The 13,187-nt window shown below is 41.0% G+C and overlaps 1 protein-coding gene across 11 annotated transcripts in view; it reads right to left on the bottom strand.

Moving 5' to 3' along the window:
* The window catches only part of TACC2 (transforming acidic coiled-coil containing protein 2), a 128,198-nt gene that overhangs the window by 13,332 nt on the left and 101,679 nt on the right, over positions 1-13,187 (bottom strand). For 5 of the 11 annotated variants that reach the window (XM_057417278.1, XM_057417268.1, XM_057417271.1 and 2 more), the window contains 7 exons: positions 11,177-11,238; positions 10,231-10,346; positions 9,286-9,457; positions 7,762-7,902; positions 6,814-6,894; positions 1,504-1,647; positions 554-630 (listed from right to left, as the gene is read on the bottom strand). In XM_057417278.1, the coding sequence (XP_057273261.1) occupies positions 554-630; positions 1,504-1,647; positions 6,814-6,894; positions 7,762-7,902; positions 9,286-9,457; positions 10,231-10,346; positions 11,177-11,238 (793 nt within the window). The remainder of the gene's footprint in view (positions 1-553; positions 631-1,503; positions 1,648-6,813; positions 6,895-7,761; positions 7,903-9,285; positions 9,458-10,230; positions 10,347-11,176; positions 11,239-13,187) is intronic. The other 6 variants (XM_057417275.1, XM_057417277.1, XM_057417276.1 and 3 more) reach the window with 3 other exon arrangements.

Raw genomic sequence — 13,187 nt, forward strand, 5'->3', positions numbered from 1 at the left:
TCTACAGGCAACTGGGTTCTTGTCTTTTACTGTTAAAGAAACTACTTCCAATAATATCCTGTACTACTCATACCTATCTGCAGACCTTCACAGTCTTCCTCTGTTGGCAAAACTATTTGTGGAGAGTGGATTTTAAATTAGCATGTGCATACCTCTGCCAGTTCTGTAGGTGGATTCATCCACACAGGCAACAGAAACATCCCCATGCAATCCATGAGAGAATTCGCAGCACAAACTGGAGGCAATTCTTTGCTATCATTAGATTAAGACCTCTCCTATCTCAGTATTTTGATGATGCAAACGAGATTAGCAACACAGAAGTTTGCAATGAGAACCCTAAACAATGGAGCCCACCATGCCACATAATGGGTGCCAACCATGCAGAGCAAAGATAAAGTATCAGTTTAGGATCATCCCAAAGCCTGCAGTTAAAAATAACTGAACAAATTCAGCTAACCCAAACAGTTGTATAATCATGGTACTTGGTGTGCTGTCCGCAGGCTGAAAGGAGACTCAGTGTCAGTGTGTGATCAGTGACAAGTTAATAACCCACCTCATTTCCATCACTTCCCTTCTGCTTTCTTCATATTTCTCTTTCCACTCAGATACTTCCCTTTCCTTGGACACAATCTGAAACAAAGAAAGCAAAGGGGAAGAAAAACCCAGTAAAATCAAGTGATCCATTAAAGGGGAAATTAAATAGCTGTACAATACTCAATTCAGTATCAAATCCTCATTAACACGGGTACAGTTTCCAAGTTCAAATATAAGCATCCCGATGATTTTTTGCTCTTTTAGCGGTGCAATTAAAAAAGTTTGGATGTGAAATCACACTCAAGTTTTGGAAAGCTAACTCAGTGTTCTTGTTTCATATTTCATTCCTGATTATAACAAGGACACGTGTCAAGAAATACTACACCGTGTCTGATTTGACCTGGTGCTAAACCTTAACCATTTCTGTACAGGGGCTTGGAACATCTCCCCTGGTTTGTCCTCCAAGAGGGCTCTACTGCTTCTGTGTGTGCATTTAGGGCTGATAGCCCATGACATTTTACACCCAAAGGTCTGTGTTCCTTTATGCTCCTTTCACACTATCATAAAATTTGGAATACTCTAACATTAGATTGCACCCATTTTTAAACTGCTACTATTAGTCGGACTAATCTCATATGTTGCTTTGTAAAATATACTATTTTACGCCTATTTCTAGCACCTGACTATTTTCATATACTTACACAGCAATGTCAAGATGCGCAGAGTACACTTGAGGTTAAGCCCAATACAGATTTATGTTCATATAATGCCTGCTTTCCACTAACGTCCCATAAAGTAAAACTTACAGCACAGTGCCTTTTGCCTCTAGCGTGGCTTTAGCACTGCGGAGAATGGCTTCAGGAATAGAACAAGTGTCCATAATACGAACGGACTGGGAGAACACAGGAAAGAAGAAAACCACAAGGGGCACATATTTCCTCTCTCTTTCCAAACTAGGAAGAAAATTACCTCTGCTCTGGCGAGTCGTAGTGCAGAGTCTAAGTCTTGCTGGGGGTAGAGGAGACCCGTGGCGCTTTCTGCATCCGCGGCGCCGATCCGGGAGTACAGAGCGCTCTTAGAGATGGAAACATCTGCTGGGATAGCAGGTTCTCTCTGTGTGTTTGTTTTTTTAAATACAAAGAAACGAACCATTAAATACGTGTTTAGCTCATATGTTCTCTGGCTGTTGTGCCAGGTAGCAGGGTCCTGGGCTTAGCACTAGAAACCTGCGTACTACTAAGTTTTATCAGCAATAAAACTGACAAGGAGCTTTGAATGTAGCAATCATAAAACACATTTAAGAGGCATGGTAAGCATCAGGAGAGCCATATTACCCTTATAGAGAGGAAATAAAGGCAGCACCTTGCCACCGATGTTTTAAAGTCCTATATTAGAAAACTCACTACTTTCTGATGTGGAAATTTCATCGAAGCTTCCACAAGAAATGCATGACAGCAGAGGGAGTTAGAACTGGAGGCAGAGAGCTTGTTAAGAGGAATTCTGCATCCGTATAAGTAGAGTAAGAAACCAGAAGCAAGAGGAGAGCTCTCTTACGTCTGACCTGCCGATATACCGTATCTACCATAAACAGTATTACATTAAAAGTGTGAACATACAAGTGACATTGCTGCACCACCGGTATTTACCATGCGATTAGTAAGTTAAAGGAGGTTTTATTTGCAGCTGCTAATTTTGCTCATGTCCAGATTAATGCACTAAGAGAGCAGCATGTGAAAGGAAGAAGAGAGCGGAAAAGAGGTGGGTGTCTCTGAGATGCAAGAGATGCCTTGCCAACAACTCTAGATACAACCAATCCGAGTTACAGCACATTCAATTCAAGGAGACTATAAAAGACACTTAGGAAGATACTAAACAATAAAATCACCACATTTTAGACACCATCCATAGCAAACCCCTCTGCAGCAGGTGTCCCACCACAGCTGTATGTCCCTGTCTCCCCTGCCTATGCTTTGCATCTCACCATCAACCAGCTAACCCAGGTGCTTGGCTGTGTATTGCCACTGGAAGCTGTATTAAAAACTACATACAATGCTCACTTGAGATAAACATAGGAGTGGATGTTCCAGATACCACATCTGCGGACAACATGGAGAAACCACACGAGCAACATTAAAAGACTAGGCACGCAAAGTTAATTAGGGCAAGAATAAGCTAAACAGTACTTTAACCTCATCACGCTGTGTCTACATAAGAGGCTTTCACTAATTTGCTTTGTATTTTTTGTTCATTTTTAAACCTGGGAGGGAATTGACTATTACTTCTCCTCTTTATGGAGCAGGCCATCCCTTTTATTGCTACATTTAGCCATGAACACACAATATAAGGATCGAATCGAGTGTAATTAGGAGGTACAAACTCAAATCCAGTGGATTTTCCTACACAAGATCTATCAAAGTTATAATAGATAACTGTACAATAATAGCCTGTATACTTGAAAGTGTCTCCCAGTATACAACTGTACAGGAAAGAACACAGCTGGGACACAAGCTCAGACATCTGTGTAAATGCATAAATACAAAGACACATGGTGCTGTCCACAGATCCGAGTAAAGGTGAAAGGGTCAATAAATAAGACTACTGATGGTTCAACTCAGTACCCCAGCTTTCAAGAAATGTACTTTGTTTCCTTGTCAAACATAAGGCAAGAATAACTGAGAGATAAAAAAAGAGCCATTAGATCATCAAAGCTGTCCTTAAAAGAAAGGCCATCCTGAAAATCAATCTGTTGGACTGGATGTATCCTATTTCAAAAGCCTCCTGCAGCTCCATTTGCTGGACCTCATAAAGAGATTGCTGGGAAATATTAATTGTGGCAAAAGAAACACAAGTCTCCGCAAGCTCATGTTAAAATGTGTCAAAGTATTGCCAGGATGATGAATATTTTAAAGAAAACAGAATATTTAAAGCACTGAATACATATTTATACGGTGCTCAAAGCACCTCTAATATTTCTTGAATTCCCTCTTGCATTTGAGTGAATTGCACAAAATAATAGCAATAATGACATGCAAAACTACTCAAAATTGACACAGATGACTGCAAAAACTCTTGGAATTTAACCACTGAGCAGAAATGCTTGCGGCGGTGACCCAACCAGTGTTGTCCCAAAGCTGGAAGCGCTTCACACAAGGAGGAACCAGTAAAAGACCTCGTGGTTTCACTTCTAAACCCAGTTTTACACAGCCCCAAACCGATGCACGATCCAGGGGCTGTTGTTTGCTGCCTCCAAATAGTCTTCTGCTGAGAAAATAAAGTAACCTGATCAACAGGGTGATGTTATTACCCAAAATAAATGTCAACGCTTCAAGCTGAACACTTAATTGCTGAGAAGGTAAGCAGTTAAGTGGTGGAATAATGAGAATAGGGATTTATAAGTCACTGAACCTCACACAGAAAGATTAAATTCTGCAGGGGAATTGCTACTAAATGTAGGTCACTGAAATCTTAGTGTAAATATATGAGAGCCCAACACGATGCTGCTTCTCTTCCCAGCATCTTTCACAGAAACCAGATATCTGGCCAGAAAGGGAATAAATGCACATTGATGAACCAGCTGCATTACCTCAAGTCCAGAAGGTCAAATGGAAAGAAAAAAGGGAAAGGCACTGGAATGAAAATGAAAACTCATTTTTATCATACTGTTCAGAGGAATATGTATTTAGCCCTGATGAAAACTGGCTTGCTGTTTACAAGTACTCAAATAGTGCTGGCTGCATATCAAGTGATCTACTCTTTTAACTAATTGATTTGTGTGCGGACAGGTCAAGGGAGGCAACACAAGACCTGCTTGTGCTTGCAAATATGTTGAGGAGCAAGCAAAGTACAAGCATAAAATTCCCTGCCTGCGAAGTTTTCCTATGAAGAATGATATCCCTCTTTGAAGGAAATATTCCTTCTTCACTACCACAAGAGCCCCCTCCAAGCTGTGATGCACTAATTACATTTGCATCAATCCCTTTCCCTTCAGTTTCTCTCCTTTCCTTGGATCCCATTTCACCACCCAACCCTACACCACCTCAGCACTTGTAGGGTGGAGGACACAAACACTATCAGCTTTCTGTTCTGTTTTCTTCCCTTTCCCATCCCTGGCAGTGTTCAAGGCTAGGCTGGATGGGGCTTGGAGCAAGCTGCTCTAGTGGAAGGTGTCCCCCTCATGGCAGGGGTTGGAACTGGATGAGTTTTAAAGTCCTTCCAACACAAACCAGTCTGGGATTCTGTGATGCTATGATTAAAATTGGCCATGGGATGTCCTAATGGTGAGTGTTTAATATAGAAGTGTCAATTAGTCTCAGCGCTGGAAGAGAGAAATCTGTCGAGAGGCCAAATAACTTCCCTCTGCCTCAGAACAGCAAACTGCACACCCTTATTCTCAGCCCTAGTCCTAGCAGAAAATGCTTGCATTTTGCATTGACCTAACTTTCCATAAACAAGTGCTTGTGCCTTTATTTAGCATCCTATTCTTGTTACCCATCCTGTAATGGTTTAGCAAATGTTAAATGTAATTATACAATGTTAAGGAAAGAACTGAGGGCAGCCAACCGAAGGGAACTCTGCCAGTTAGCATCCGAATTTAAGTCACCGCAATCATCTGGTGGGTTCTGCTAACCTTAATCCAGGCCATTGGCCGCTGTAGGTCACAAGGGCTGTCATCATAGGTTAATTTAACATTAGCAACCTCCCACTGAAATAGTAAAGTTATACAAGGACAGGAGTCCTTCCCAGCCCAGCATGACACCCACAGCATCCAGCTAAAAGCATTCCTATGACTGGACCAACATGGGGCTTCATGAACATCCAGATGCTTCTGATTCCCCGTCAGAGGATGAAGTTTTGCTCATTCTCTCTTCATCTCTGCTTATCATTTTTGCTATCTTTGTTATACATTTTAATGCACTTTCTAAAACATACAATCCAGTCCCTGTTTCTAAGCTATATGCAGTTCATAAGCTTGTTCTAGATAAAAGAAAATGCTTTAATGATGTTAAAAAGCATCTTTAAACTATAATTGCACAAAATCAAATACACATTGTAACAGTTTTGCAGCTCAGAATCTGCCCTGGGTAACACACAAGAATTCACAAGCACCCAGACCTCCTCTTTTCAATCTAAAATTGTACAATTTGTGAGTTTCTAAACTGCTGGCCAGTAGCAAAAATGCAGATGTATAGCGTATAACCTTTAAAGAGCATCTAGGTATTATTGTGTGTCTCATCTCGAGTGTTTCCTGGTGCTGGAGGTGATGCTGCAGCACAGTTCAGGGAGGACAAAGAGGTAAAGAGAGAATAGGGAGGTAGAGAGGATCCTCCCTCACCCTCTTCTGACACCCAGGGTGATGGAGCAAGGGGATGCAGTCATAGAGCTGCTAGTCCTCACACAGGAAAATGGTATTTAGCTTTTACTCCTTTGTTTTTTCTGTTTCTAATTAATGAAGTTTGGTTTCTAATGGAGACAATGGCACTTTTTTTTTCTTGATGAAATAAAAGATTCTAGCCACATACTTTAAAACACCCATCAATCTGCAAGAAATTGGCTGCCCCATCCCTGGCAGTGTTCAAGGCCAGGTTGGATGGGGCTTGGAGCAAGCTGCTCTAGTGGAAGGTGTCCCTGCCCGTGGCAGGGGTTGGAACTGGATGTTCTTAAGGTCCCTTCCAACACAAACCATTCTCTGATTCTGTGATTCATGAACACAGACACATTGTGTTGGGAGGCCTTTTTATTCCCTTGGGAGTTCTATAGCCCTTTAAAACGTACTGTAGTGTCCCTTTCTTCAGATGCCTGAAGGCAGAGATGATTGAGTTTCTCCCTTCTAGACTCTGAGGGGTCAAAGGGTCTGATTTCAAGCTGAAAATACCAACAAAAGGCAAAATGACCCTACGGGCAAAATCTGTATCAGCTCTATGAGAAGCAGGTTTGGTATTGCTTTGCCATCAAACATCTTAGGACAGATCTTGCTGTAGACAAATGACAAACAGCCACCTGGACTGCAAAAGGTTTGTCTCTTGCAAAAGGTCTGGGCCTGCTTCTTGCCTTCAGATTTGCTTTTTGTTACCCTGGAGGTAGCAGTACTGTGTGAGAGGAGCAGGTGACAGCGTTTCTGTGTGCAGCACTGCTTTCAGCATGCTCTTTGGTGTCACACTGGTGTGCGCACAGCTTAGCACTGCACTCTGAGAGCCTGAGTTACCTTGTTAAAGACAAAGCAGCACTCGGTTTCTTAGTCTGTGCACACTCATACACACATGGCAGGCACAAACCAGATACCTTGGAGCAGAAAGAAGACAGGGCAATCTGCCTGGCTAGTTTCAATGCTTCTATCCTCATTGCAGCAAACTCTAACTCCTCCTGTCAAGTGTTTGGTTGGGAGCAATCCGTAGAAGAAAAAGTATTAAGAACATAGCAAAAATGTTTTAACACATCTGAAAATGGAACGTTATATTTTAATGCAAAATTCTGACAATTCCTGGGTGACAAACATATCCCATATTTCTTTCATGGCTGGAACATTGATACAAAACTCCAGTTGCTGGTTAATTTTGAGGTAGCTGAATAGACAAACAGCATTTATTAGGGTAAGTATGAACAAAACTTCAGGTAAAATAAATGTTTTCCAAAGGTAGAGCTGTTTTTCACAGACTCCTCACCTTTCATTTTCATTTTATGTGGATTTATACCAGCTGCTGCTCTCAATTCAACCTTTGCTGTCTTAAAATTTCACTATATATACGCTAGAAAATACACCCTGACATACAGGTCTGCAGATCAATTTGCTTTTCCTAAAAGAAGTCATGCCAAATTCTGCATTAGATTACTAGGAAAATAAAGCCTAATTTTCACTTCAGCAGAATTAGGGCCTAAATCTCTGCAAATGAATCTCTGCATACAGACCCACTAAGGCCAGCTTGCAAGACAACTCTCCACACACCGAGTCCTGTGTTCAAGCTTAAAAGATATGCTTTATAAAGACTTCTGCAAAATAGACACATCAATGGTATAGCTGAAAGTGTGGATGAAATTTAGGATTATGTATTATATGAATGAAATCAAATATCTCTGCTCCTTACATTCCTGAAAGGTCAAAGTTACTTTGGGAAGAATCAAGCCACTATTCTGCTTCTATCCCACCTCCCTTCCAAGCCTCCCCCCACCCCTTTCTATAGCAGTGTATAGAGAAACTTAAAGACAAGTGACACTTATATTTCTGCTACAAACCTGAAGTTTCTGAGCAAATACTGGGGGGTTCTTTTCTGCTAAGTCAGGATCTAGATACTCAGGCTGCTCACATATTGAGGTTTTCTTAGATATCCTATTGAGAAGAGCATCAGCAGAGACAAAGGAGTCTTCAGGAGATGCCTGAAGGGTAAGGAGGATATAGAATAAGCAACAGAGACTTTGCCCAAGTAGTTCAGGCCACAAGCAACATAGGTGTTTTGATTCCTAGTAATTTCATGCCCCACTGAAGACTACTTTTGAATACATCATTCATAGGTAACAGATGAACATCAAGAACAATTCTTCCTAATTCAAAAACTGAGTAAAATTTCAAAGACTAACATGAAACAGGACCTCTAAAGCAATGGCTCTCAAACCATGGACCACAGCCCACTCTTGATGCTTTAAGTTTTCAAAGTTACCATAGGTTTTGTTCATAAAACAGCTCATGTTCAGCTCAGGCATCTCTAAAGCAGTCCAAAAGCTTTGAAGACCACCAAAACTGAGGGGATCCTCTGCAAGACTGGTATTGCAGTCTTCAGAAAGTCTTCTGCTGCTTACTGGGGATAAACTAAGTTGTGTTCACAATCATAATGTGATCAGGATAAATACACAATAGGAGACAGGAATTAGAATGACACAAACGAGAGCACTGGGATTTGAGTACCCAAAACTCCCTGCAGTGAGGAAAGTATTCGAAGCTCATAAAAATTGTTTTGTGAGATGGTATCAACCGCATCCTTAATACAAATTAAGCACAGTATTTAAGTCAGCTTCTTCTTGTTTTGACTCCCCAGTAAATATATTGTCATGTAGCTTGTCATGCCTAGTGCTGTAGGCATTTGTAAAACAAGTTTGCCTGCAAAAGTGGAAGCCTGGAGGGAACCTTCCTGGATTTGAGAACCAATGCTCTGAAACCTGGACACAGCACAGGTGGGAAGCAAGGAAGAGCTCACCACTAATTCAAGTCCAACCCAGAGAAAAAAGTGAATTCAACCACTGAAAAAAAAAAGTGATTTAACTGGAAACTGGAATGAGTCCTAATGATCAAAGAAGTGAATTTTACATTATCGGATGACAACAATACAGTTAACAGTTTATAGGAAAATGTGAAAGGGTACCTGTCCTTTACCAACAAAATCTTGCAATTTCACAGTACATGCAACAATCATGTCCCTATGTTCATATCAATCAACCCCCTTATTTTATACACAAAATATTTCTTCAAATATTGGGTTAAAGCACAGTGTAGAAAGGCCTGTGTGAGAAAAAACCCCAACACTTCAAAGTATCAACTTGCAATCGGTTATCGCAAGAGAATGTTGATTTACTGTAAGAATTCAGAAAGTTGTTTTGACTTCCTCCAGTTCCATCAGCTGGACTCATTTGAGCCCTACCACATTATGCTATCAAAATCTTCAAGTATCACGCTGAGTTTCACTCCACTTTCAAGATCCGCCTTTATATGACATGAGAAATTTCTGTAGGAAAATGATTCCCAAACCCTTATCATGAATTACTTACTATTTCAATAGCCTCTGGAGCCGTCCCTAGGGTCATAGGCTCTAGATCTTTCTGCTTTGACTTGTCAGGTGACTGTAAGTGTGCCTCTTGGCTGGCAGCTAGGACTCGGGAAGCTGGATGTTGTATTTTCATCCCAGAGGATTGCTGGGCTTCAGGGTCTTCAAAACTTGACCTGGAAGATGATTGTGTACGTGTTTTCAGGGTGGAGCACAAGGTCCTTACAATTCCACCTCTGGTAACAACCAAGCGAGTCCTCTTCATGACTTACATGTGTATATCTATACATATACTCACACTGCTTCAACTCAACTTCATATCATATCTCATAACACTCTGCAACACCCTTTCAAAGCATTGCACCAGAGTCATCTAAATAAAGCCAGCTCCATCAGAAAGGTTACGCACATTCCTTACATATTTCTCACTTGCCTTTTCACCCTTTCCTCACTGTGCCCTACCCCTCTCCCAACAAACAACTTGCACAAACAAGAACAGACATCCTTAACAAGCAAGGTTTTGGGAAGCAAATACAACCCCCACATCCTGTTCTTATGAACCAAGCTCCTTGTTCAGAAAACATATCTAGGAAAGGCCAAGGGAAAAGTTGCAATTAGGAGATTTCTTGATTGATATAGAAATGACCTCAGTATCTGAAATAAAGCTGTGAGTAGGAAGCCATTGTCTAGTGAAACAGTCCCCTCTGTGAGTCTATTTAATAAGAATATTAAGTAGAAATACATGTCCTTATTCCTTCCCATTACAAAACTTCTGTACCTTTGCCCTCTATTCTCTGTCACATATGAACACAGATGGAAATCTATTTTTAAACAAACAAGTCAGCAACACAGAGGCAGAGAGAGGAAGGATTGCCTGTGTATGTGCTATGATGTTAGCCCATTTCCCTTCCATCCTTATCCAGCGCTCAATTTGCTTGCAGAGACATACCCTGAGCACGGTGTTGTGGAATCAGACAGTCTGATGGGAGGTGATTTGACTGGGCTCTCCTGCTGTGCATCAAACATTAGGTATAAAGACTGTTTCTTCGGGGTGCTGTCATCCTGCTGGCAACAAGAAAAGAAAGAGTCATTAAGCAACTCAACCAATCTCCACTAAAGCTAATTCAAGTCAGTGAAGCCCTAGGTGACCAAAAGACTTGACAGACAACTAATAACATAAGGGTGTAATATAGTCTATGCTAACTGACACTGAGGTGATCCCTTTAAGGAAGAAACCATTAAAGAACAAAACCTAAACACCTCACTCTTCGTAATAGCTTTTTTTCTCCCACTTTGGGGTTAATCAGACTTCTGGTCCTGTCAGGCAGGAGGCATCCCCTGACTGAAGTGTTACTAAAATATTCATTGAAACTTCTCATCAGTTTAAGCACCCGACATGCACGCTTGACTTTCTAACTTCCCCTGTGGATATAGCCCCGTTGGACCTAGTCAAGCTATCAAGCCCATGATTTAAATAGAGGTAAGGCAAAATAGCTGATAATATATAGTACTGCATTCCGCAGTCCACATTCATTCTGTATTTTCTCCTTCTTCTTTCAAGCTTTGCCCTCATTTTCTTAAGACAGCTCAACAGCTGCTGTAGACAGCTCTGCACTCTACCCTGCTGGAAATACTGATCTGTTTTTCATCCCCAGGAAGAACTACTATGATGCTGACTTAAAATTAAATAACAAAATGGAACAAGCTCTACAGGACGCAGGACAACAAAGCACATGCAATTTACCCCAGTTATGCCAATTCAAGGGAACTGGTTTGGCAAATCTGCTGCAGGCACATTATAATTAATTTAAGAGGGAGTGAGGCTGACTGCACTATCAGGATAGTGTATTATGACACAGGAATGCAAATGAATGGAAATGGAAGTGAGAACTTACAGGCACAGAGGAGCCTATTTTCTCCATATATTCTATTTCATATGAGTTGCCATACTCCAAATCTGCAACAGAAAGAAAAAAGAGCCATTAAATACACGAAATTACTTTTGCAGAAGTAAATGAGATCTCCTCTCATTCACAAGGACCACTTCCATCCCGCCCCATACTCTGCCATGAGGTACTAAAAATAGAATATACAGAGAAAAAGCAGAAGAGGCACTGATTTTCAACAGTGAGCCTAGGACATGTTTTAGGCAAATTAATTTGCCTGGAAAATTTCAGCTTTATCAATTTGCTGAAGATTCTGCCCCAGGGGCCAGAATAATAAGAAAGTTGCAGAGTGCTGTCAGAGCACAGATAATTTAGCACAGATAACTTTCTTCTATGACGCTATCTCATCACAGAAACCACAGTTTTCAGTAAACTGGTGATGCTGATACCAGTTTCCTTTGATGTACACAGAAAGATTCAAAGAGTTGTTGAGAAATTAAATAATTTCTATTTCTTAACGCTCATCACCCATTTCTTAATTAAGAAGAACTACTGTGGTATCGCTTAAGATACAAAGATACATAAAATACCTGCATGCTCCTTGAAGGGGTGAGACAACAGCACAGCTTTACTGGGCTGTTTCCACATTTTAGATTCCAAAGAAAAGCCTACGGCAGCAAGATTTACAAAGAACCCCAAATCTAAACCCTAATAAGAATGCAAATCTTTATTGCTTCCCTACTTCTAATCTCCTAATTCCACTGGAGGGAATAACCAGTGTTTCTTTCCAATCCATTGTCACCCAGTAGCTGATATAGAGGCAGATGGATAAAACATAGAGAAACGGGAAAGAGAGCAGACCTTCCTGCACCCAAATAAATGCGAAGACTTTGATCAAATACAACTTAATTTAAAAATTAAAGACGTAACTGATTTGTGCTAATGCTCTATTTAATGCTTCCATGAGTTAAGTTAATAAACCACTGTACGCGTTCATTTCCACTGTAGAGAAGTTCCAGTGAATGGCACACTAACATTTACTTTGTGACAAAAGTGCTCAAATTCTGCTAGATTTGGGCAGCTTTTCAAAAGTAGGGCTTGTATCAGAAAGGCATCATTAAAACTTTTGCTTTCTAAAGACAAACCAACCCTAGGGACAATCTCTCACCTGCTTTTGTTAAGAAAAGGAGAAAGTTTAAAAGGGCACAATGTGAGGTTACAACGCTCAATATTTTTTATAGCACATTCCACAAGTCTATGCATTTTGTCAAACAACCACTGAAGAGGAACAGCCACAAACTCTTACTACCTGACACGTGGGAGGTAAAACGTCCAAGTGAAGAGAATGCAATAATAGCACGCTCCTCATGTTTAAATTCCTAGCACCACATGTTTTTGATGGTAACAGGGAGCCACGAAAGACAGACAACCTTCTGGTATCATATACAAGCTCCTTCCTAGCAAAAGCCAAACCAAACCTGAAACCATGAGATTTAAACCACCTACTAAATGCAGAATTGCAGGAGAAAGCATGAAATACCAGGTAAGAGCATCCAGGCTTTAGTAACTGCCTTTCTCTATTTCATTTACCTACACATAAACCCAATGAGGTGCATTATGAATGTATGTGGGGCAGCTTTACAACCCCAGAGATCAAGTGGCGAGTGAAGGTACAGGTATGCTCATTAGGCAGGAGATGTACCGGCACTGTCCTCTGCTGGCACAGACATTCCAACCACCTGCAGGGCTGGTAGCAGCTTTGCAATTGCAACCTAAGCTGCTTTTTTGGGACAACACATATTTAACTTTGCCGGTTTAAAAGTCCCCAGCAGGGCACAGATGGAAATACTTCAGCTAGAAACAAAGGGAATAACACGGCTCGCTAAACGCGGTTTGTTTCGTCTCACTGCTCTCAGAACTTGCCAGCATAATTAGGCTCTACCTCCTCTCCTAGGTTTCTCCTCTAAGACATTATCTCCCCTCCAAAATCTTAGGATCTCTGGTTATCTCTATACATTCA

The sequence above is a fragment of the Pezoporus wallicus genome, unplaced genomic scaffold (assembly GCF_028554395.1).
Source record: "Pezoporus wallicus isolate ANWC-B61680 ecotype Strahan unplaced genomic scaffold, APGP_CSIRO_Pwel_v1 contig_8188, whole genome shotgun sequence".
Classification (NCBI taxonomy): Eukaryota; Metazoa; Chordata; class Aves; order Psittaciformes; family Psittacidae; genus Pezoporus; species Pezoporus wallicus.